At 38.3% G+C, this 22,035-nt stretch overlaps 1 protein-coding gene across 4 annotated transcripts in view; it reads right to left on the minus strand.

Moving 5' to 3' along the window:
- LOC150091098 (mediator of RNA polymerase II transcription subunit 12-like protein) overlaps window positions 1-22,035 on the minus strand; it is an 825,386-nt gene that overhangs the window by 714,070 nt on the left and 89,281 nt on the right. For all 4 annotated transcript variants that reach the window (XM_090374287.1, XM_090374270.1, XM_090374279.1 and 1 more), the window contains exon 4: window positions 7,988-8,095. In XM_090374287.1, the coding sequence (XP_090230413.1) occupies window positions 7,988-8,095 (108 nt within the window). The remainder of the gene's footprint in view (window positions 1-7,987; window positions 8,096-22,035) is intronic.

Genomic DNA, 22,035 nt, shown 5'->3' on the forward strand with positions numbered 1-22,035 from the left:
TGAGCAATACCTCAAATTCATCAAATTTATTTACTAAACTCCTAGCATTGGTGTACACGCAAGTATACCTGCACCTGTTTCTATTCTTAGCTACCCTAACACAACCCATGTGTTTACTTGTACCGCAATGGCTCCCAGCAGTCTCTGAAATACCATGCATCTTGTTTTTCAGGCTTCTGCTCATTCTAATAGAAGCAGTGCAAGAATCTCTTTCACCTCTGCCAGTGGCTACTGTCAATCTATTGGTCTTTGTCTTCCCCCAAGCTAGCAGTTTTCCGACCCACCTAACACTGCCTCGATAGCATCAGCAAATATTCTTGCACCCTTTCTATTTACGTGTATCCCATCCCTGTAGAAGCAATCTCTCCTGTTAACAAGTACAGTCCAGGCTGAAAAAAATTCTACCCCTTGAGCCTTGCACAATCTTTCCAGGGCCGAATTGATCGACAAGGCTCTCATCATATACTCCCTCCTATCGTGTCTGGGCAGAATTGCAGACACTTTCAAATTCAACCCTAATTCTCGGCTTTTGTTCAACAGTGACCTGTACTTGTTAAGTAATTCTGCTGGTCTCCTACTCTTAATATTATCAGTGCCAACATGTACAACTATATCACCTTTTGTGCCCTTAAAAGATGATATTCGCTCTACAACGTCATCAACCTTTGCCCCTGGCAAACATACCCTGGTCCTTTTCCACCTATCTTTTTTACAAAGCATGTTCCCCGTTTCCCTGACAATAGAGTCACCAACAACTACTAGTTCCTTCGGGACCAGCGCATTCTGCCTTGGGGGTTGTCTCTGTGTCACGTGATGCCCAAGTGCAAGCTCTGACGTTGATGTGGGCAGCTGAGAGCTTGATGGGCCCCTCAATTTAGTTTCTTCGAGGGCATCCACCCTGTCCTTCAAGCTCTCATATAGGCCCACAAGAACGCCGAGTTGTTGCCTGATATCGATACACTCCTTGCATCGCGCACACACAAAGACATCCCCCTTGGCAGTATCATGTCCCGTACCCGATTGCCCTGCAAACATCAAGCAAACAGTGCATTTTATAAGGCTGTGAGTCAGAGGACAACTGCACCCCTCAGTTCTGCTCTGAGCCACAGCGCTTCCATTAGCTTGAGCCTTTTGCTTTGCTGCTCTGGTCTGAGTCATGATTCTATTAATTTATTAATTAATTATGTTATGTTATTAATTATGTTAAATATAATTAATTATATTACGTTTGTAATCTAAGTCGTTACATGTATTTATTTAAACGTACAATTTAACTGCTAACGAAGTTCAACTAACGCTATCTAGTACGGCATACAACTATCGTATCACAATGGCGGGAAAATTACGAACGGTAGCGGAGTTGAAACACGTGGAAACTTTTACCGATACTTTTATGCAATTACAAGGCCGAGTAAAGAATAAATACACCAAGTTAATCAGAAAATCACAAAATAATGTTATACTACTAAATTTAAATCAAAAGTTTTAGAAAAACAATAATTTCAAATCAATAAATAAGAAAAATCCACTTAGCGGCTTGGAACACGACCGTCTCTAGTAGCCTCGTCAGCAGCTTTAAATTCATCAATGCTAGCATCACTGGTATTTGGCATTTTCACCACTAAATCACCATGCAAAAGTAAAGCCTTCTTGCATAGGGCCTCGCTAACACTATCTCCAGCAAGCTGCTTTTCATTAATCCAAACTAACAATAATTTTTCTACTTCTTCTAACACTTGAGACCTTTGCTTCGTTAACATAGTCACTCCTTTAGCCATATCAGCCGTCTTTAGCGCATCTTTTTCTTTAAGATAGTACAGATCGTAGATTTAGCCATGTCATACTGCTTGACGAGATCAGAAACAAACACCATTCTCATGTTTATTTATTATTTCCTTCTTCGTTTCTACTGTAATACGCTTACTTCTTTACATCACTGCCACTAACACTTTTCACTTTCTTGGGAGCCATAATGAGGGTTAATTTAATGCAAAAAAGCAAAAAAAAATTGTATCAAGAACAACGCAACAACAAACAAACCTGAGTACAACTGATGCTGTTCACGAGCCGAAAACATGGCGCCAAAGCCATGTTTGTGCCTTCATGCACCAAGGCATTGTTCGCAGGTGGAGTCAAAATTTGTTCAGAAATTGTGTTCGTGGGCCAACGTACCACTGTATACAAACTTATTACATGAGGGTTGTTCAATAAAGAATGATTATCATTTTTTGTGAGCAAGTGTACTACTTTTAATTTCTAGCTAAGCTGCCTGATTTAAGACTAAACCAAGCTGCATCACGAGCAACTAGGTAGTTGATTCATGCGCATAGTGTGACCTTGCCAGTCGGTCAAGTTTATATCTGTTCAGTTTCACCTACATAACAATGGACATGGCACCCGAGAAACAGTATGCTGTTCTCAAATTTTGTTACCATCTCAAGAAAACATCAGATAAAGTTTTCTTGAGACATACGAAATGTTAAAAGAGGATTATAGTAAATCTACACTTCCATATAGAATAGCTTGCAGGTGATTTAAAATGTTTAAAGATGGACATGGTTCAATCACAAAAATTTGTGGTCCTAGATCTCCAACCACTGCTGTCACCACAAAAACCATAAACACTGCTTCTGTAATCATGAGAGAAGATCATCATATAACAGTAACGTAACTGGCAGAGATGTTGAGAATATCAGTAGGAAGCATGCACAGTATCTCCATGCCATTTGCATGTAACATATGTTTGTGCATGCTTGGTTCCAGGACAACTTATTTCTGAGCAACGGCAAGTTCACATGGATGTTTGTCTGGAGCTGCAACAGATGGTTACTAAAGATGGTGAAGTTCTACACAAGGTGATAACAGCAGATGATACATGGCTTCATCATTTCAACCGAGAGAGTAAATAACAAAGTTCTGTTTGGAATGCTAAATTGGGAACACCGAAAAAAAGCAAAAGTTGTGGCTTTTGCACAGGTCAAAACAATTGATTTAACAGTCTGGCACTCTCCCAAATCGTCTTTCCAGAATGTCCAGTTTACTTTCTAATGACAATCGTTTCCAATGATTTTTCACCTTATTTGCATTATTAGCACTTGCTGACGCATTTGATCACTTTGAAGCCATTTTAAAAATAGAGGCAGAATCTACCAACAGTAAACTAAAATCAATCACGTGGACACAAAATGCTCAATCAATAAACCAAGTGATTGGAAAACAAAAATAAACTGAAAATAGCATTGCTAAACGGTACTACTGCAGTCCCTGTAGGGACTTTGACAGTTCCTAAAGACAAATTTTGTAAACAACACTTCAATAAACTTCAATTGGTTTCTGAGGCCTACCTATCACAGACATTCACTCAGGTAAGAAAAACTCATTACCTGGAAATCTAAAATAACGATGGAACTGATATTCAGGTGACACTAGTGAGTCGAGAGGACCAAATTTCGGTGTAGTTCAATTATTCTACAACTAAATCTTCTACTCGTACCATCACACTGGTGGGACCATTTAAACTTCTTGAATATCCTCCAAAATGTCCTTAAATTCTGATCTCCAACTAATTCTTCAATTTGGCAATAAAAACTCGGTCTACTGTTCCTTTACTTATCTTTGATGACACTCAGATTTCTAGACAAAATCACATTTCTCTACTAGGAATTAGTCTAACTTTTAATCTCTCTCTCTCTCTCTCTCTCTCTCTCTCTCTCTCTCTCTCTCTCTCTCTCTCTCTCTCTCAATATCCACTTTCTAATCTACTCTGGCCTCAAATTTCTCTAACCCATTCTGACAAATTCATCTGTTGCCACTATCGTTCTGTCAACTCTACTAATAAACCAGAACTCTGGGTGATTATAGTAGAGTTGAGAGACTTTCCTATTTAAAGTTCGACTTTCCCCAGTTTAACTTTCCTAATAGTGAGGTAACCTTGATTGATAATGTTAATACTCACAACTCCCACTGGCTTCAATTTTCTAGTTACACTCATCCAGCTGTTCAGATGCTGAGGGTTTTGTTATTACTGACTCCACACGGCTTGTTCATTTACCCAGCAGAATACCAACCAGACAGTCCTAACAATGCAACCAACACTCAATTTTCTTTTCACCACTAACAATGACCATGCTGGGAATGAAATACACAATCAATGTTGGTAGGACTCTAAGCACCTCAAATCACAACATAGTAATAGTCTCTTCTCCAACAGAGCTCTCTTTCGTGGCCATTCTCAGCCCTGTGCCATTTGTCAATACAAAAAGGTGAAATGGGATAATACTTATAATTTCTATTGCTCTCTTCATTGGTTTGATTATGTTTTTATTTTTCCGATCCCAATATTTGCTCAGATCATCACTTAAATTGTTGTTGTGAAATATTAATGACACAACAGCAACAAAGGCCAAAACATGTCTTTCTATGGATCATCTGTTAGAAAAGTTAATCTGTACACAGAGCAAATCAGATGCAGAGATTCACTGAAGGAACAGGAAAAGTTCATCAGGAATATGTTAATTTGTTTTCCACTTTGTATGTTTGGAGTTTTTTTTTACCAAGGTTTCCATAATGCACAAGTCTTAGAGAAAGCCAGATAATTTCCTTTACAATTTGGACAGACAGGGTAAGTGGCAGGGCACTCTGTTTGGTTATATCCTTCAGATCCATACCGAGGGCAAATAGCAACACCTCGGCATGTTGCTTACAAATGGATATATTTTTGATTATATATAACATCTGATATGATTTGGTACATATGGATGGATCTGACACATCCTACTTTAACTGTCTGCGATAGAATTTAACTGCTAAAAGTGCATATGAAGCTCCATGTAGGAATAAGGTTGCCATCTATTTTTGGTCATGATACATTTTGCTTGTAAAACTTGTTAGTCTCTAAGTTCTCGTACTATTTCTCTTCTGAGCCAGTTAACAAATCCCCTTCCATTATTACTCCCTTGGGAGTGATTATGGTAGCAGGAGCAACTGTAACAGGAAATCCAGCAAGAGTCATCTGTTTCAATAAATGTTCTAATTGTCTTGCATTAGGTGTTTCTATCAGAAGATCCCCAGATTAAAGTATTTTAACCATTCTGACAGAAGTAGCAATATTTTCATAGTAAGAATTTTCTTAGCTTATGTTCCCAGTGAATGAACTATCAAGGATGCAATGTCTCATGAAGAAGATGTCCTTTTTTTTATCCTTTTCAGTTGAGAAGTCTCCTAGCATTTGTCATTTGTTTCTGGATTAGAGCAAGTTGACTCTATTGGTGGAAATGTTTTTAAGTCCATCTCATATTCCTTTTGGCCCTGATTTTTCCAACCAGTTGATTTTTCCACTCAAGCTCAGGTTACAAATCCCGCTGCAGGGAGGCAAGAATAATGCCACAAATGGCCAAGTAGTGTTAAGTTAGTTGGGTTACTGCAGTGGTTTTCAATCGGGGTGCCATGTCATTTGGGTTTAAGTTACTTAAACTTATTATTTTTTTTAATTTATATATTTATTTCATTATAAAAAGGTGTACAGTATCTTTTTAATTTTGTGGTGATCTATAATTGATGTTTACTTAGTACCTCTATATAAAAAATAAAATTATTATATACAGCTAGGCCTCGCATAACGCGAGTTCGATTAACGCTATTTGAAAAATGATACCACTTTTCACTTTACACGATGTAAATTTCCAGTTAACGCGATCTTTTTTTTTTTTTTATGCGATAGTTGAAAAAGATTTGAATCGTGCATTAAGCTTACCGTGAGTCGTACAGTCAATAAACAAACGTTTGCCTGCTGCCCGCCTCGGTGTGTTCCATCAACCATCGGAAGAAGACGTGTTTGTCTCCTGCTAATAAAGTCAATGCAGACTTGCATTTAAAAATTCAAATTTTTAAATGAGCCAGATGAAAATGTTACCGCGAAGGAGATAATGGTAAAAGAATTAGATGAAATCTTTCGTATCGCATAGAACCTCAAACAAAAGGTTTAATGTTTTCTCTGCGATATTTATTTCGCCAGGGCCCAAAGAAGATTGTTGTCGGCTATCGGAAATTGACTGATGAAAAGAGAAAGTCAACACTGTTCAAATATTTCTGCAACAGTAATTTCTTCATTGTGTATTTTATGTCAGAGGTTCCCAAAGTTTCTTGGTTCACGGCGCCTTTAATGTCTCAGTAATTTTTTCAAGGTGCACCCAGACCAAAAGAAATACCTAACAGTTTCGTTTAGTAGTTACATCCAAACAACTTAATAAGAAATGCTGAAACTGTGAACTACCTCGAGCTAGTAGTTCGCACGGTATCCGACAGATGTCGAGAATCACTGTTTCCCTCGAAAATTTAAAATATTCCGCAGCGCACAGTTTAAGAACCGCTGTTTTATACAATAAGCATTTAATTCCATAATTATTTTCATTATCTTTTACATTATATACAGTTATAAAGTTATTTAAAAGGTATTTTTAAAATTCTTCATGGACATTCCAGAAGGTCAAGGACCAATTATAATTTTTCCTATTGGTTATGATATTCGATTAACGCGTTTCTGTTTTGCACGATGCGCTCGGGGGACGAATTAATCGCGTTAATCGAGGCCCGCCTGCATATATAATTTGTATTATGAATTGTAATTTTGTTTATAGTTATATTATTGTAATAACTAGCATATAACATTTTTTTTAATATTAGACATACAGAGAGAGAGAGAAAGAGAGAGAGAGAGAGAGAGAGAGAATCGGATCTAACAGGCAGAAAATTGAGTAGGGATGCCACAAAATAAAATAAATTACTTAGGGGTGCCGTTATTAAAAAAAGGTCGAAAACCACTGGGTTAGTGGATAAGAAAATAAAAAGGAGGGGTGAAAGGTGTCTTTCTTTCCTGATTTCACTTACTACCTATAAGGCTGATGTCTGTTTAACTTTATTAGCTAAATGAATAAATTTAGGAAATTGCTTTGAAAGATACTCCAATGCACAAAATCTTGACCGTCATCTAAATCTTGGTTTTCCAATATATGTGCTAAGGCTGTTTAATGCAACTTGTCTTTTATCCAACTCTACAGCTTCATTTTCTGCCTACACAAAGGCTCACAACAGATGTAAAATAATCATTAATCAATCAAAACTTGACCCTTACCCAGACAGTAGTCGAGACTTCTGGTCTCTAGCTACCTATCTTCCTAAATGATCTTTCTACTGCATCCTCAGCTAAAGATAAAACCAGCTACTAGCATCCTAATTTTTTTCTGACTCTTGATGATACAGATAAATTACTTCCTACCATATCCAATACACTCCACTCAGAAGGATGCAAGAAGAATTCTAAATAATCTTGATGTCAGGTTCTTATTGCATTTCTCCACTTGTTATCAAAACCTGTGCTCGTGAGCTTACTCTTCTGTTCTTTGTCATCTCTTTAACTTTCTTATTCCACTGGTGTTTTTCCTTCAGCTTGGAAATTAGCCCATGTCCAGCCAGTTTCTAAAAAGATTTTAAATCTCACCCTTCTATATATATTGATATATTTTTTGTAATTGATTATCCAGTTATTGTTCCATTGCACTTAGCTATACTCTTTCCAAATAAGGAAATCTATCAACCATCAACTCTTCAACTATCTCAAACCTTTTATCTGATTAATGATCAACAATGTAGATTCCACACTTGTGTCAATACAGTGGTGTACATTGGATTATGTTAATCATCTTTGTACAAATTCAATGGGAAAGTTTGGTGAGACTCAAGCAGTTTTTGATCATGTTTGGCATAAATGTCTTCAAGAAATTCAAGTCTTATGTCAACAAGTAGCTTCTGCCTTCTCAGCCCATGCATGGTAATAATAAATATCTTTCATTTGGGATCTTTCATAAAAAAATTAATATAAAATTTAAAAAAATAAAAAACCTAGGGTATAAATCATCTTTACTAAATATGAACAAGTTACATATTAAAGTTCATACAACTTACAGAAAATAAATTTAAGTCCTTTACTTACAGGCCAAAAATTGTCTTTAGGGTTGATTTGTTGCCTTTTGCGTCCACTGTCTTGAAATGTATTTAGTTCCTGTTTCTTGGCAAGAACAGCACTAAAAAAGGCTCCAAACTATAATGTACAGAATAAAAATATAATGTACAGAAGGTCTAGAATGTAAACAAATTGGATTTAAAATGATATGTTCAAGCTGACACAATGAGATCTCATTAATGTATATCTCAAGGTATAGTGTTGAAAATACTTTATACTGAAAAAATTTATTAAGTTTAAAGAATGGGGTTAAGAAAAAATATCCATATATGTAATATGCTTCTTTATTATTTTATAAAATAATCATCAATTTTGTCTTTAAAATTTTTAAAACATTATTTTTAATGAATTAATACTAACACCATAAAACTACAAATATTACCACACTGTGAAGTTATTACTGTGTCAACTGTTCACAAAAAAAGGAACTTGGCTAATGCTCTGACAATTGCCTGTTACAGCATCAATGTAAGGTAGTCATGGTATGCAGTGTTCAATAGCTGCCTGATGTTTTTCATATTTATAGGAACCACTTGCTTATGACATGCAGTCAGTCGATTAAAATTCTTCCAATATAGATTAAACTGACTTTAAATGCCATTTTTTATAATTATTTCGAGACATTATTAGTAACTATATACAGGAACTCCTCAACTTACGCAAGTTTTTGCCGGTGGGTGCAAACTGAAAAAAATATGGAAAATATGGCACCCTGGTATGGCAGACATGACAACCCAGTTGTGAAGATAATCCCACAATATGAGAGATGCCAAAAGGTATATGTGATAATGTTTAAGTAAGATTAAATGCAACAAGGCCTGCCCACCCACTGATGAAAGCCCAAAAAGCCTTGAAACGGTGCTGTCCGGGTAGTGGTGCCCACTGAGAATAAGTAACAATAGTCTTCTCTATTAGTGAAGCATTACTTATTTGAGGTAGTGCAATACATGGTAACTTGTTGTGAAGGATGAGCACAATATGAGATACAGTTGAAATGAAGCCCTTTACACTACTATCATAATTTTTTTCCTTTAAGAGTTGTCTATGGTGTTTTTACACTAATATTATATACTTAGATAGTATGAATCAGAGCTGTAATACTCAATATGTTCTACGTTGATAATAATATTAGTAAATTAATAAGAGGAGTTTACCTCAATATAGTACGTGGAACACTTCCGTATGATACCCTCCAGAAATTAAAACGGAAAAAACGAAAAAAATCGACAACTTACCGATACATTAAAGTAAAATATAAATAATTAAAGTAAAATATAAATAATTAAATAATCAATTTAACACAATTCAAAATCAATTCAAAACAATTAAAATTCAAATTAACACAATTAAAAGAATCTAACGAAAATATTCAAAACGATTTTCCTTCCTGAAGCTGACAATGCTTTTCGACCGACTGTCGTGATCACAGGAATGAAAATTCCTGTGATCACGACAGTCCTCCTCTTATTAATTTACTAATATTATATACATACATATTATATTACATACAGATTCAAAATCATATTAATTATAATGTCATAAAGTGAAATGAACATATAACATGTCCAGACAATAAATCACATCACATATCAGAACTAGTCAGAAATATAAATTGTAGCACAAGGAAAGGCCAAGTGTGTTAGTTGTCTGGAGGCGGATATTGTTGGGATTTCAGAGACGTTGTGTTACACAGATATAAGTAATGCACAACTGGAATTTGGGGAGTACAATGTCTACAGAAAGGATAGACAGGATAGAAAAGGGAGGAGGGGTTATGCTATTAGTTAAGAAATACATAAAATCCAAGGAAGTGAAGCCAGTCGACATCGCTCGACAGTGCAGTGTCGAGTCAGTTTGGTGTGACATAAAAATTGAGAGTAGGAGTGTGATGACCTAAAGACTCTGATGAGTATAATAAGAAACTGTACAGGGAAATAGGGTGGGCCAGTAAATCAGAGAGTCTTATAATGGGGGATTTTAATTTCCCAGATATTGACTGGAATTTGTGAGTTGGTCACTCACACACTAGCAAGGCTTTTGTGGATTTATTGGATGATTGTTTTCTACATCAGCATGTTCGGGAGGCAACTAGAAGTAGTAATACTCTTGATTTGATTATCAGTAGTGATTCTTCATGCATTAAGAATCTGCAGATAAATGAACCACTAGGTGGCAGTGATCACAGTTTGCTGAAGTGGGATTTACTCAAAGAGGTAACTGCCATTAGGGGTAAAGGGAAGGGTTATTGCTTTCGTAAAGGCGACTACGATGGACTGAGACAGTATTTAAATTCTATACAGTGGGACCAACTGATGATGTTACCAACAGCAAATTCAAAATGGGAAGCATTCAAAGAACTTATCTTGGAAGCTACTAGGCTTTACATACCAACCAAGAAATATTGTTCAAGATTTAGCCCTAAATGGATGTCAGATGAACTAATGAGACATATGGCAGAGAAGAAAAAAGCATGAGATACATACAAATTAACACGTGACACAGAAGCCTATGATAGATACAAGTTGATCTGTAACCAAGTAACAAAGGAGGTTAGGCAGGCGAAGGCAGATTACGAGATATCTTTGGCAAGGGATGCAAAGAAAACAGCAAAGAGTTCTTTACTTATGTAAACTCTAGAAGGAAGGGGATGAATCAGATTGGTCCACTTGACAGAGATGGGTCAACTGTTGATGATCCTGCTCAGGTAGCTAACAAACTAAATGAATATTTTGCATCAACATTCACACATGAGGAGTCATTCAGCAAGGGGAATGCCAGAGGAGTATTCAACTCTGGCAGTAAGCTAGAGAATCTTGTAATCTCTAAGAGTAAAGTTGAGGAGAAATTGTTGAAGATAAACACAAGAAAAGCACCTAGGGTGGATGGGATCTATCCAGTTATATTAAAGGAGGCAGCAAAGGAAGTAAGCAAACCCTTAGCCATAATTATGAGAGCTTCTTTGGACTCAGGGGAGGTACCAATGGACTGGAGATGTGCAAATGTGACCTCAATTCACAAAGGAGGATCAAAGGCTGACACAAGTAATTATAGATCTGTGAGTTTAACTTCTGATCCCGGAAAATTAATGGAGGCACTGGTTAAAGAAGCACTGCAGGATCATCTAGACAAGACTTCAGTTATAGCTCGGACACAGCATGGTTTTGTTAAGGGGAAGTCTTGCCTGACCAATTTGATTGGATACTATGATGCAGTCAAAATAACTGGATGCAGGGAATAACTTTGATATTATATACTTGGATCTTAGAAATTCTTTTGATACTGTTGCACATGGAAGACTGCTGAACAAATTGGAGCAGTGTGGCATTGGAGGCAAATTGCTGCTATGGATAAAGGGGTGGTTGAGGGGGAGAAGACAGAGAGTGGTAATCAATGGACACTGCTCATCGTGGACTGATGTTATTAGTGGAGTCCCTCAGGGCTCAGTGTTGGGCCCATTATTGTTTTCTGTATTTATAAATGATATTGATGGTGGTGTATCAAGCTTAATGTCCAAGTTTGCAGACGATACGAAGGTTGGCAGGGTTGTCAAGGACACTACTGACACTATGCTGCTGCAACAGGATCTGGAAAGGTTGAGCAGATGGGCTGAGAGGTGGCAAATGAAGTTTAACATTGACAAATGTAAAGTAGTACACATGGGAAACAGCAACCCCAGAGCAACGTATCAACTCTGTGGTACTACACTGACAGTGGTAGAGAATGAAAGGGACCTGGGGGTGGTTGTGCAGGCAGATATGAAGTTCTCTGAGCAGTGCAGACAGGCTGCAAGAGTAGCCCATGGTGTATTGTCAATGATATATAGGAAATTTTCTAGCAGGAATAAGGAGGTGATTATTCCCTTGAAAAAGCAATGGTCAGGCCACACCTAGAGTACTGTATACAGGTCTGGAGGCCTCATTTCAAGAAGGATGTAGAGCTGCTGGAACGAGTACAGAGAAGGGCAACAAGATTAGTGAATGGAACAAAGGGATGCTCTTACGAAGAAAGGCTTAAGTTTTGCAAATTGCAGTGTCTGGAGACTAGGCACCGGCGAGGTGATCTGATAGAGGTGTATAAAGCCTTGAATGGTTTGAGCATGCTCAATGCTGATGGGATTCTTCCTCTCGCTCAGAATAATCACCTGAGAGGGCATAAATTCAAATTGAGGAAGGCCAGATGTAGGATAGACGTGCGGAAATTTGCTTTTAGCCAGCGGGTGGTTGGTTGGTGGAACAGACTTCCATCCCTTGTCGTGGAAGTTGATAGCCTAAATAAGTTTAAGGCTCAGCTGGACAGGTATTTTGAACGAACAGAGGGGTGAAGTGGAAGTGTTTTTTTTTTTTTTTTTGGCTGATGCTGTATAAGCTTTCTTTATTGCATCAAATGCCTCTACTAATGCTAATGCTAAAGATTCCAAGGACATACTTACTGTTCGAGCCTAATATATAGTTTCGCAATGCCCGAAGCGCATCTTCTGTTCCACGACCTGGAGTAAAACCATATTGTCTGCCAGACCAGCCTAAGTGTTTTTCAGTATAGTCAGTAATCTGGCTCGCCAGCATCCTTTCAAACACCTTTCCTAATCCAGGGAGGAGGATAATAGGTTGATAAGATCATGGATCATTCTTTGGCCTAGATGGTCCCTTCAGTATCAGCTTTAATAGGGCATCCTTCCATGGTGATGGAAAGGCCCTGTCACGCAGGTAGCTATTAAAAGTTTCAAGAAGGATCCCTGGTATCGGTCGATGAGCCCATTTAATGACCTCTCCTTCAATGAGGTCCATCCCTGGGCATTTATTGTTCCTTATGCGTCGTACTGCATCACAGAGTTCAATTAGGCTAAAGGGATCCTCATCATGTACCCCAGAGTAAGCATGATTAAGCCTTTTCATCAACATCTGTTCCTCATCGTCTTGCTCAGAGATAGTATCTCCAATCAGATGATCCAAAATCGCAGACATACTTTCTCTCCAACTCATACTTTCCTGGTCAACACCTCCTATAGAGTATACAGTAATACCCCGAAGTTACGCGATAGGTGGGTCCAACGAAAATCGCGTAAGTCGAATTCGCGTAAGTCGGGGTACAACTTTGCATATAAATACATATAAATTTTGCTCAATTGGGACCAAGGACTAACAAAAACACTAGTTTAGAAGAAAAATATTAATAAAATTGCAGCTCTGTATACATATTAATACAAAATATGTATTAAAAAACAAATGACTTACGTTAAAAAGTTATTTCGATGTCGATGGCTTCATAAAATCTAACAAATTCGTCTGACGACACAGCGCCTTTTTTTCACGCAGAATTTCTTCGTAGCAAGCTAATAATTTTTTTTATTCCTTGCTTTGTAGCTATAACGCGTTCTTCGTTGGAGTCTGTTTTCTAAAATTTTTAAGCCCTTTACAATTGAGCCCTTTTCAATTTTCAACCTGTCAAGTTTGCAATTGTCATGTGCTTTTCGCCGTTGCTTCATTTAAGCCTGTAGCACGTGCAATATCACGTGGTCTTTCATTTCGCTCAAAGCGTTTCACAATTTCATAATTTTTTCTCTATCGACAGAGGCGGACTGGCCATAAGCCTTACCGGGGCCAGTGTAACCCCGGTGGGCCAGTGTGATTTTGCCCATAAACCATAGTATGAGGCCACTATAAATTTTCCCGGGTAAGAATTTTTGACCCAGTCCGCCTCTGTTTATCGATAATTGCTTTTCTTTTTCTCTCTGAATCTGCAGTGTCTTCACCAGTACGCCTCCTTTTCACACCTTTTAATTAAGTATTTTACTAATTTTTAGGGAATAAAGCGCAATTACAAAACGAGGAGGCACGCTTGATACGCATAAACAAAGCTGCGCGCATGTAGCAACTGAATAAACAACACCATAAAGGCAGAGATACACTATTAACACCTCACATTTCTAGGGGTTACTACCATAAAACAATAAAAATACAGTTGCGTTTCTGCTAGTGAAATCTGTTATAAACTGGTAGTAAACTCGATCTAATTGCATTTGCGATTATACCGATAGCTGGAATTGTGTTGGTTTTTACGTTATTATGGTGAAATGTGTTTTTCCCTTCACTGATATAAAAAACATAAAATCAGCAAAGTTGAATTTTGTTCATCTTTCGCTCTCATTCTCCGCCGTCGCACCGTATATCGATAACATATGAAAAACGACCTTGAAGATAGTGGGCGGCAGCGTTGCCAAACGAAAAAATCAAGAACCGCGTAACTCCGAGTTCGCGTAAGTCGGGGTAGCGTAAGTCGGGGTATTACTGTACTGTATCTCCGTTATATATTTTAGTATTGCCAGTACATAGCTTATATACAATTACACATGGGTGCTCATTGCCCACTGTTCTAACCAATGTTCTCCAAGCAGTTAATTTTGATTTAGATATCATATGCACATATGCACTCCGTATGCTCTGAAACTCTACCTTAAGGACATTAACTTCCTCCTCCTCATTGTTACGCTTACTCTTTGGTACCTTTTCCACGCTTTATGAACCTGCTTCTGAAGTTGGCTTAACTCACCAGACCACTATTTAAATGGAATCCTATTACAGTTCTTTTGCATCATAGATGTGCTGGAAGCCTCAAAGAGAAAGCGCTGAAGTAACTGCATTCTCTCCAGACATTTGACTGAATGCCCCAATACCCAGATTAACCAAGTCAGACATGAATATATTCGTCAAACCTATTCCACTTTGCATTTTTGACAGCAAATCGTCATAACTGTTCCTGAGACAGAGCTAGTTTTGTTATGTCCTGACAGAAAATACGATGGTCCAATGATCAGAGCAGACCCAGTCTGCTCTTAATTGCCAATCGTCCACGATACCAGCTGCCCTTACATTCCAGATTGTCAAGTCAATATTTGATTCTCCATTAACAGTGAAAAAAGTACTATCTGAACTTGGTAGATTTTGTATAAACAATCCACAACAAGCCAAGAATTCATCTAATTGATGACTACGATGATTTGTAATTCTATCAAACCATGATGCTGATCTTGCATTAGAATCCATCGCAAATATTACTGAATTACTACCCAAGCGATTTTGTACCAGTTCCATATACCTGATGTAGAAATTAATGTCTGTTGAGTGATGACAATACATACAACACAGATAGAATGATGCAAGATCACCATCTGTGAAGAGCACAACGAATTTATAACAGTAATAACTATGTCCTTATTAAACACTACAATTGCAGCTCTTAAGTCTAGTTCATCTGCACAGAATACACATGCTGAAAGTGGATATCCTGTAGGCCAACCTTTCACTAAGCATGGTTCCTGTACGCAGGCTATATCAATATTCTCTCTGCTGCACACTAGTCTAACTTCATCAGCCACCGATTTTGATCTCTGAGCATTAATCTGTAGTATACGTAGGTTACCATTCGATTTTGCATTGTACTGATTAAGAATTAAGTGATTATCAATATCTGCCATTAACGTTATCAAATTGCCGTGCTCTTTCTTTGATCAACTTAAAGTGCATTCAAGTATTCTGGACACTGTTTACTCCTTACAGAATGATTTGCAGCTCAATTTTTTGCCTTACAATTGGAACAGATCGGTTGATCTCGCCGATGAGTGAGTACAGAATGTATAGGAGTGTCCTATACCTGCATAGTGACTGCAGACAGGGTCTGTATGATAACATGTTCTGGCTGTATGACCAAATTCCTGACAATTGTAGCACAAAGTAACTAAATGAAAGTCATTGAACTTATACGACATGAAGCCAATGAAAATCCTACCATGCAATAACAAATGACTTCTGAAATGCCTTGACACCTGGAGGACCCAATTATTTCCTGTTTTTGCTATATTAATACTACAAAAATAGACAAATATCTCCATCTTCACTTCTTCCCTAGAGATGTTCATATTTAGTAAATTTTTGTTGTATAAGTCTTCTAACAGGTCTTCCTTGTTGATCGTTTTTTTCCACATCATACGATATTATTTTTCATCCTGGCTCTTTTGGAGTCGCGAGAATCACACCCAATCGTTTAATTCTCTCACATTCCTTTACCTCTTGTAGCTCCTTTTCTGTTTGCATCTCCAATACCACACCATTATCCCTAATCTACCGAAGCCTCCTTATCCTAATGACCTTATCCTAGAGACTAAACATGGGTTCCACCCATGTTTAGTCTCTAGAGCTAAGGTCCGGCCAACCCCTCCCTATCTCTTCCATCATGCAGTATGATTGATGATTTTTGAAGTTATGATGAATGTCGTGGAGAGATCCAATATTCCTTACATTTCGAGGGTACAGCTCTAAAATGGTGTTCGCAGGTCGGCCGCTAGTTAGTACACCGGACCAAACCTATTGGTAACTCTCTAGGAGGCTTCCAGATCAGCTAGTGTATAATCTTGCTACCTCTACTCTGCCAGATAGTGACTGGAGGGAGTCCGAGTAGTGTGTATGCGAGGAGCATTGTAGAGGCCACGTTATGTCAAGGATCTGAGTACATTCTTACCACATGTACGCCATATCCAAAAATTTCATTACTTCATACAGCATGTCCCACCCACTTTTTCTTACTATTGAATACACTATGAATTGTCAAAATAAGAGAGCAAGCTTATCTGCGAAAAGATCTAAACCTCCCAAGGACTTCCTAATTCATTTCACAAATATACGTGGTCTCAATTCGAATCTCAACGATGTCCATTTCCACTTGCAGTCTTCCAAACCCCATGTACTTTTTCTGACTGAATCTCAGTTATCGGGTGATTCAACTACTGCTCATCTCAGATGTCCAAATTATTTGCTGTATGATTCCTTTCGCCTCAAAGGTGGTACCTGTGCATATGTCCGTTCTGATATTCCCTGTCATAGACTTGGCAATTTGGAATCTCCTCTCTTTGATCTTCTCTAACTTAAAATCTCTCTACCTCATTGTGTCAAATTCATCTGTTGTCTCTACCGTTCTCCCAACTCCACTAATCACTTGGAGCTCTTTGACTTCCTCTCTTTGCAACTTGACTTTCTCCACTCCAACTTCCCTAAAAGTGAGGTAATTTTCCTTGGTGCTTTTAATGTTCACAACTCCAGCTGGCTTCTTTTCTAGTCACACCGACCCAGCTGGTCGAGATGCTGAGGCTTTTGCAATTACTAATGACCTTGCACAGATTGTTCATTTACCTACAAGAATACCGGACAAGCCTAATCATACAGCCAATACGCTTGATCTTTTTCTCACAAACAACCCTTCTAAGTACAAGGTCGAAGTGAGAGGTCCTTTAGGCACTTCAGATCACAACTTGGTGATTGTCTCTTCTCCAATGGAACCTTTATCTCATGGCTATTCCCAACCTCGTATTGTTTGGCATTACAAGAATGCAAAATGGGATGACCTGTGAGACTTCTTTTATTCTTTTCCTTGGTCTGATTACTGTTTTAAAACTTCTGATGTCAACATTTGCTCAGATCGTGTCAGTGAAATTATTCTTGCAGGAATGGAATCCTTTATCCCACACTCCACTTTAAAATCTCGTCCTTTATCTAAACCTTGGTTTTCCAATAAATGTGCTAAGGCTGTCCAAGAGAAGAATGTTGCATATCGTAATTGGCTTGTTTCTAATTCTTCAGTTTCATTTTCTGCTAACACCAAAGCTCGCAACAATTGTAAAGCAGTTATTAATCAGTCCAAACTAGAGTTTGAACAGGATAAGAGTAGAAAACTTGCTTCTTGCCCTAATGGTAGCCGAGCATTCTGGTCTCTTGCCAAAGCTATTGGCCGCAACTTTTGCCCATCTCTGCTCCCACCTCTGTCCAAACCAGATGGTTCTGTTGTCACTTCAGCCAAGGATAAAGCTGACCTGCTAGCATCCAATTTTTCTTCCAGCTCATGTATTAATGATTTTGGTAAAACACCTCCCACCATTCCCAACACGCTCCATTCAATGCCTCCTGTGGTCTTCCGTCAAAAGGATATCAGAAGGATTTTGATGAATCTTGATGCTATGAAAGTTCCAGGTCCTGATGGTATTTCTCCACTTGTTCTCAAAACCTGTGCTCCTGAACTTACTCCTATTCTTTGCCGCCTTTTTTTCACTTTCTTATTCCAAAGGTGTTTTTCCTTCTGCTTGGAAATTTGCTCATATCCAGCCAGTTCCTAAAAAGGGTGACAAATCCCTCCCATCCAATTATCGTCCCATTGCAATTACTTCTACTCTTTCTAAAGTAATGGAGAAATCAATTAACCGTCAACTCTTAAACTACCTAGAAACCTTCCATCTGATCAACGATCGCCAGTATGAATTCCGTCAGTGTCGATCCACTGGTGATATTCTGGCTTATGTTACCCATTTATGGACTAATTCAATGGAAAGGTTCGGTGAAACTTAAGTAGTTGCTCTTGACATCTCAAAGGCTTTTGATCGTGTTTGGCATAAAGGTCTTCTAAACAAGCTTCCATCTTATGGTTTGCCAACTGTTTTTAGTAATTGGTTATCCAGTTTTCTCTAATCGCTCACTGAGGGTGATGGTAGATGGCTCTCTGTCTTCTAACTTCTCCACTAATGCCGGTGTCCCCCAAGCTTCAGTTCTTTCCCCCACTCTTTACCTCGTATATCAATGACCTTCTTCCATTGACTGGAAATTCTATCCATAGTTTTGCCGATGATAGCACATTGCATTCAACTTTCCATTTTGAGAAACCTTGTCCTGCTCAATCAGCTTCAAGTTCTTGAAAATCTGCTGCCAATTCCTTAAATGCCGATCTTCAGGTAATTCTCCAGTGGGCAAAGACAACTTAGTTGATTTCAACCCTTCTAAAACTCAGTCTTGTCTTATATCTCGCAAAAAAGGATTCTTCTGCTCCTATGCTTATCTTTAGTGACACTCCGATTTCTAAGCAAAATGATATATCTCTTTAGGGGATTACCCTGACTTCTAATCTCTCTTGGCACAAGCACATTACAAATATTGCTTCCTCTGCATCTAAAAAACTTGGTTTTCTCTTTTGCTCTTGGCGTTACTTTTCTTCCAAACAGCTGCTCACTCTGTATAAATCGCAAATCCACCCTGCCATGGAATATTGTTCCCACATCTGGGGTGGTGCCCCCAAAACCTCTCTCAGGCTTCTTTTCCATTCAGAAGAGGGCAGTTAGGTTAATTAATGATTCATCTCTAACAGAGTCTCTCCACTCGCTTTCTCATAGATGCACTGTTTCTGCTGCATGCCTCTTCTACAGATACTTCCATGGGCACTGTTCCTCTGAATTGGCTTCTATAATTCCCGCTCTCTCTCTCTCAAAACAGTCCGAACGCATGCCGCCTCCAGCCAACATCCATTTACTGTCCAACTTCAAACCCACAGAACCAACTTTTCATCTTCCTCATTTATTCATTCAACTGCCGTTTTCTGGAACAACCTTCCTTCATACGTATTTCCTGAAAATTACAATCCACAGAAGTTCAAGTCCAATGTCAACAAATATCTTCTTTCGTCTTCTCAACCTCCAACCCAAGCACGGTACTAAGTACTATAGGTTCTAATACCTCTCGTGTTTGGGGTTCACATAAAAAAAAAAAAAAAAAAATTTTCTTTAAGCTGCTTTTAAGCTCTTTAGTTACTGCTAAACGCACCACATCACTATTTTTCAATCTTGATCCCTCAGCTACTTTCACTATCAGAACATGTCCTCCTGTCCCATCCAATGACGAGGATGACAAGCACACCTAACTTTCATTTCTGCCCTTAGCTTGCCCTCATCCCTTGATGTTCGCCAGATTCTGAGGTGTTCTATGCTGGATTACCTTACTATATAGTTCTCTTACCATATCACTATGTTTATTTTTCAGTCCTTCAATTTTTTGTTTGTATTCCTCCAATTTCACCTCCAAGGATATAATGTTATCCTTTAAGCATTTATTTTCTGCTCCCAACAAGGAAGCATTAAACAATTCCTTAGTAAGCCACTCTTCCTTGATCTGGAGCTCTCTCAGTTGTTTCTCATTCACATCTAGTATTCTCTCTGAGCCAGTGACCTTCTTCTTTAGACATTCATTTTCAATGCCAACATCATGTAGATCACTTTCATGTGTGCGCCATCTTGAAAATACCGCATTTACAATCCTCATACCAACACCTTTTTTCTCCTGAAAAATAAATTCCTCCAGATCCTTGTGCAGGCAGAGAGAAAGCTCACTAAATGTTTTAAAAGATATTTTCTCAGCTAAATCTACAAGTTCCCTCGCACGATCCAGGTAAAAATCCCCTTGATCTAGCATACTCTGTGTTCCATCGCATGGAGACAAACCAGGGAAATAGTTGGTGTGCATTTCATCAACTTCTCCAAATTCCTATTTGCCTTGGCTAAATCAAGATCCTTCTGAACATTGTAGTTCGTGCCCCGCGAGGTAGGGATGCCCCTTGAACTGCCATCCATTCTATTAGATCTATTTTGAAGCCTAATTGCTCTAAAACAGCCGGGAGACCGACTTCTGGAAGATAATGGAGTAACCCCGGGGGCTCACATCTGGTGAGTATGGGCTTGGCAAACCCAGGGTCCTGAGCTGGATATCATCATTCTTCTCTTTCTTGGTGATTCCTTTCTACTTCTCTCTCTCTCTCTCTCTCTCTCTCTCAGGGGGTAACTTGGGATTTTTTTTTTTTTTTTTTTTGGCTGGTGCAGCATAAGCCTTAGGCTTCCTTGTACCATATGGCCAATAATAATAATAATAATAATAATAATAACCATTCCCAAGCCACCAGTCATCTACAAACCTTCACTTCTGCTTTCCTCTTCAGTATCTAGTTTAGTTAATGTTCCATTGGTTTTATTCTTAATGTTCTTTGGCCTACCCTTTCCAGAACTTCTTTGCATTATTCCAGCAGATATTGCATCTGTTATTTTTTCATGACTGGCCACAGACATGTAGATTTCACTATATTCATCCTCTCCATTATCAACTTCCTCATCCCCAAATCCAGTCATATCTCTTTCACTATTTTTAGCTCCACTAATTTCTCCAAGATTATTCAATTTGCCTGAACAGATTGCGTCTAGAACAACCTTGTCATTTGAAGATCCTAAGCAATCGTTACTTCCCTTCACTATGTCTTGATTATTCCCTGCTGTGAGAGAGCAAAACTCATTCACCAATGTCCCATTGACATCAAAATTACACTCTTTCCACCCAACAATATTTTATTGTCCTTTGTTTCCATAACTACTGTATTTTCCCTGTTTCCATATCTTCAACTAAACCCATACATCTGTCCCCTAACTTATCATCCAAATGTCTTTCTCTAATCTTACCTTTGTCCTTTGCACCTTCTGAACCCTTAACCATTATCCTTTGATGAGAATCCGCAAATGTAAACTTTGAGAAAAGTAAACGATAGTACAGCTTTTGCTACCTAAAGCTTATTGAATCCTCCTTTGCAGTTTACATTATTTCCTTAGATTTAAACCTTGGCACACAGAACAGTAAGACCGTTCTCATTAATTAAGGTCTTCCAGTCTCAACATCAGGATTTTAAATTATAGCCAGTTAAAATTTAAGTATTTACGCTATGCTGTAGCATAGGTAAACAATGAACTGACAGTTAGAACGAAGAACATTCCAACTGTCAAAAATAACCTAATGTCTTTAAGTAGTTGAATATTACCTGATATCGTGAAAAAACACTCAATCATACTACAATATAACTTCGTTAACAAGATGATCACCAAGAAAATCAAATAACTCTTCTTAATACCACATTTTCAAGATAAAATTCAGGAGCACATAACTGCTTTCAGCATAGACAGCAGCTAGTAGCGCCACCTAGAGTACTGTGTATAGGTCTGGAGGCCTCATTTTAGGAAGGATGTAGAGTTGCTAAAACGAGTACAAAGAAGGGCAACAAGATTGGTGAGGGGCACACAAATGGGTGCTCTTACCAAGAAAAGCTTAAATTCTGCAAATTGCAGCACCTGGAGAGTAGGCACCTGCGACATGATCTGATTGAGGTGTATAAGGCCTTGAATG

This window comes from Mastigoproctus giganteus, chromosome 1 (genome assembly GCF_048544385.1).
Source record: "Mastigoproctus giganteus isolate SK-2022 chromosome 1, ASM4854438v1, whole genome shotgun sequence".
Classification (NCBI taxonomy): Eukaryota; Metazoa; Arthropoda; class Arachnida; order Uropygi; family Thelyphonidae; genus Mastigoproctus; species Mastigoproctus giganteus.